Source organism: Colletotrichum fioriniae (genome assembly GCF_027942845.1).
Source record: "Colletotrichum fioriniae strain IMI 355084 chromosome Unknown scaffold_1, whole genome shotgun sequence".
Taxonomy (NCBI): domain Eukaryota; kingdom Fungi; phylum Ascomycota; class Sordariomycetes; order Glomerellales; family Glomerellaceae; genus Colletotrichum; species Colletotrichum fioriniae.
This window is the reverse complement of record NW_027076837.1, coordinates 125,258-129,717: the sequence shown is the minus strand read 5'-3', so window position 1 is coordinate 129,717 and position 4,460 is coordinate 125,258. Positions and strand designations below refer to the sequence as shown.

Genomic DNA, 4,460 nt, shown 5'->3' with positions numbered 1-4,460 from the left:
TGGATTGAGAAGTATCTCGGTGTCGGCGAGTGGGTGATGGATCAGTCGGTCGCTATTGCCGGCTCCAGCGGTTGGTTTGAACGCAGGCGATAGGTCGAAACATCGAGACACCACCAGTATTGCCATTTTCCAACGAAACCCGGCCGCCTGTCTTCATAACGATTCGGACTCGAACCTCACCATTTTCATTCCTCTACAGCCCAATTATTAGGCCATGGTTGTTGTCGCAGTACGATGCTGGAAACGCTTTGCGACTGCTCGGAAGAAATCGGTATGGGGAGGTTCGGTTCCCGGGCGGTGTAAATCCAAGGGGTATCGGCGGATCTTGAACCGGGTGTTCTCGTGGGCTGAAATCGCTGATTGTCGGAATCACGAAAAAGCAGACTCGTGTCTCTGCGTGCAGGCGTTATGGGCGAAATCAGGGCGCATTTTCTCTAGCTGTACCTTGGGGAACAGGAAACCGAGCCTTCACCGGCGAGCTCTTGGTTTTATTATTGCGAAAAGTCCCCCTTTGGGCACCGGGCTACCCCGTGTAAATCCTTACCACCGGACCTGTGGACCCCACTTTCGGGATCGTCCTCGTCGCGGGACAGCGGCCATAGCCGAGGTTACCGTCCAAAATCCAATGCGCCACAGTCTGCCACTGCAGCTCCATTCGTGCGCCATAGCTCCCTTGCCTAACGACTGCTTGCCCCATGATGTGAGACTGTAAATGCGGGTGGCATTATGGAGAGAGAGGGAGACAAAAAGTCAATTTGTGGGTGACTACAAACAAACTGCTCCATACAACCAACGCCGGCTTGAATTATGGTCTGCGGGGTATTCTGTCCTGCCTGCTGTACTCAGCCTTACCAGCGCAATCCGATGCATAGTTCATATCCAAAAAAGTGCAAAACGCATACATTGGAAGATGCATGCTTCAGTGGCACCTGCTTTGATAGCACCTGCAGCTACTGAGGAACTTTACAAACGCTACGCTTACAAGGTCAAGGCACCTTCATATCAGTCTATGCCCTCATCGTTACTGTGTTCGGCAAGGAACTCTGGAGGAACCTCATTGTCGCTGTCGCGCCTCGAAGACGAAGTTCTTATGGATCCGACATGGGAACGGTCATCGTCATGCTCTTCCAGATGTGACACTAGCAGGTCGGGCGGGACCTCATTGTCACTCTCTCCGTGATGGGCTTCTGTCGTAGCTGTAGCCGAATCCGTTTGCGGGGTTTGCTCCTCTTGGTCATCGCCGTTGTGCCAAGGTTCTTCAATGTCGTCAACTTTCGCCGCCGCTGCTTGAAGCTTTGGTAGACTTCTGCGAAGGAGAGCCTCGGCATCTCTGAACGCTTCGAGTTCAGCGCCAACGGCGCAGATGAGAAGATTCCAAGTGTTCTGTTGGGCCGTCCTCATATTTGCTTCAAGCTCCAAGATGACCTTGGCCATGTGTGGCAACAGAGCCTCGACGCCTTCTTGTTGTGCACGTGGAGTCTGTTTGCCCTTGGCTGGGGAAGGACCGCCGCTTAGAGACTGGCGCAGGTCCGCCTCGAATGTCGTAACAAGTTTGACTGTTTCCTGCCACAACTCCGTGCCTTGATCTAGCGCATCGCGGTCCTTATCGACCTGCGCCTTTCGTTTCTGTAGAAAGTCCATTTCACTTTCCCACCAGTCCTTGGCCATGCTCAGTGTCCGTCGCGCAGGTATCATGCGGAAGAACTCAGCACCGCCAGGCAGCTCTTGGATGTCGGTTCCGGCTCCAGAGTCGTTCCGTGATACAGCTTCGACAACGTCGAGATCCAGAGGTTCAATTGGAGGCCGGCGTAGCAGGGCTGTGACCTCGCCTTCGACCTCCCTCAATGCACCCCTGTAGCCACTCAAGCCAGCCTCTCGGCGGTTGTGAACGTCTTCCATCTTTCGCTCGAGCCATCGGTGGCGATTCCTCATACCAACGAGCTTCTCCTCGAGCTCGCGGATCTCCTGGCCCAATGTATCATGCTGCTCTCCCAGGCTTCGCAGCTCTTTTGCGAGAGGCTCCTCATCGTCATCAGCCAAGCTATGCAACTCGGCAGAGATGCTGACCCTGCGCTTGTCCAACTTGTGTAGATACAATAGGGCTTTTCTTCGTTGAGAGAGGGCCGACTCGATGTACGCATTTTCTTCCGTCTTGAGACCAGTCAGGGCTGCCAACGCCTGTCGCAGTCCGCTTCGCGCGGCACGAAGGCCCTGCTGCCCCTGTACCTTGGGTTGTCGAACAGGTATGATATCGCCACGAGGAGTCGCGCGTACGGGGGGGTCTAACGAGGCCATCATGCGTGACTTTGACGTCGCTGTGGAATAGAACGTTCCCGTCGGCGTACTACTCCCAGAATCGCTCCACGTCTCAGCCCCCACAGTGCTAGCATCGAGAGACTCGGCGCCGGATCCAAGTCTTGTGGCTTGTATGTCTAGTAATCGCTGTACTTCTCTGTGGAGAGCTCGTTCTCGATGTTGTAGATTCCGCCAGACAGAGTCAACGCGGGACTTGCTTGAGTCGCGCGAGCTATGGTCGAACAGAATGCTCCCAAACGCGAGCCGGCTGGACGACATGCCCTTGGGCTCGTTCTTGTGTATATTCCCTCGAGATTCTCGCCTCCCCGACGAGGAGGAGGGCTGCAACACCACCGAGGCAGCTATAGGCGGTGGCGGACCGATGAACATGGCCTTGGGCTTCAACTTGGAGACAGAGCCCGCCGGGCCAAAAGGGTCGTCGTCCCATAGATCTACAGGAGAAGGTGAGCGTCCTTTCGACATCTTCATGGGCAACGGTGGCGACTCTGACAGCAGCGATACATCGGGTCTGGGGGACAGATCATCGAGGTCGTAGTCGTCTGAAGGCTTCGGTCGGGACGTGTAGAGTGGTAGAATGGGAGATTTTTGTCGGCTCGGTGAGAGTCGGTCAAGAAAACTTGGCGAACCGGATGCCATCAGGTCGTATCTGACGTTGCTGGGCAGAAGTGGAAGAATTGGCGATGGCGCGGTCAGCAGGAATGTCGTGGTTAACAGGGCTCCTGAGCGTGCTTCTCAGAGGCACGATCAAGTAGGTATGAGCTCTAGCTAGAGAGAATAGGATATCAATAATAAGAACCAGCAGACATTGTTGATGAATATTGGGCGTGGGATACGGCAAGATGCTATGGGAAATGTATGAGATCTATGAGATAGAGTATAGCAAGGTCGGCGATGGGAGCGCGAGGCTACCTCAGCTGTAAAGGTACAAGATAAAAAGTATCTTTGGCACGGGAAGCAAGAGCTCACGAGCTCTGAGCATGTGCCACAGGCGCCGGTGCGAGACAGACGTCACACGGCAGGTCTTTTATCATCTGTAGCAGTAGCACCAAAAGGTGAGGTAATTACCTTACCTTGGGCACGTCTTACATTATGTAAGCATGCGCCTGGCAATTCGATTATCGATAAGCATGTATCTGGGAATGCGCCATTGGACGATGCCCTTGCGGTTGGACGCTGGAACATGATTCTTACAACATACGGATAGGTAGGTTGCCTGTTGTCCATATAGCTCACCAAACCAAAGAAGAACAAGAGGTACCTTAGGTATGAGGTCCATTCAGTGCGGTCGAGAGATTTCGTGCTTATTAGGTCTGTCTGTGTCTCTCTTGTACCGAGTGAGACATACTTTGATACGTAGAGCTTCTCTTTGGAGCTGGTCTCCATGTGCTGCTTCATCATGGGATTGAGGATCGTTTGGCTTCCCAGACAGAATACGGCACTTTACGCGTCTCCTCGTCTTCCTACTGTTGCTAAGCGTCTACTAGTACGGATTGCGCAGGCCAGAGCCGCGGTGACGGGCAATCTAGCGTGATGGACGCTTTCTTCCAAAGTTTCAATCAATTAATAAAATGAGCCGCTTGCCTTGGCTCTCTTTTCCTTACTGCCCTCATCCCCGGCAGTGTCTGTATCCGCGTCTCCATGTCTCCGTTGTCCGTCTATGCCCAACGCCCAGGTCCATGTCCATGTCCAATTCAGTCGGCAGGGCCCATCAATGATGAACGAGTCGGACGTTCATTAGTCAGAGAGATGCCGCCGTAAACTCGAGTGGTTTTTCTGCCGGGTCGACAAAGCAAATGATGGGTTGCTAGACGGATGAGAAGCTGAGCATACCGCCGTTGGACAAGTTCACCTCTCACTCTCACCAAGTCATCAGATCAGACAAGACTGCGAATGCCGAGGACGTGGACACGCCGCACTGCCACCATCAGCCCCTGTCCTGCTGCCGTATGTGCGTCGTCTTCTCTTCTCCCTCGTCCCTTGTGTGTCTACTTCCCTGATCGTCCGTCGTTGTCGTCGTGGCCATTCTTTTTCATCATTTTTGTGTTGTTGGTTTCTTATTTTTTATTCCCGTTCGTCCCGCGTTCCATCCACCCCACGCGCGCACAGTATTTGAGCCGTACAAGGGGAATCCAACCCAAGAAAAC

General features: G+C 53.7%; 1 protein-coding gene across 1 annotated transcript; it reads right to left on the bottom strand.

Moving 5' to 3' along the window:
- Positions 1 to 1,002: 1,002 nt before the first annotated feature.
- N0V96_000029 (uncharacterized protein) lies at positions 1,003 to 2,298 on the bottom strand (the record flags this gene model as incomplete). The annotated part of the gene is made up of 1 exon (XM_065755797.1): positions 1,003 to 2,298. One exon carries the CDS (start codon positions 2,296 to 2,298, stop codon positions 1,003 to 1,005), a length of 1,296 nt encoding a protein of 431 aa, XP_065615037.1.
- Between the last annotated feature and the right edge of the window lie 2,162 nt (positions 2,299 to 4,460).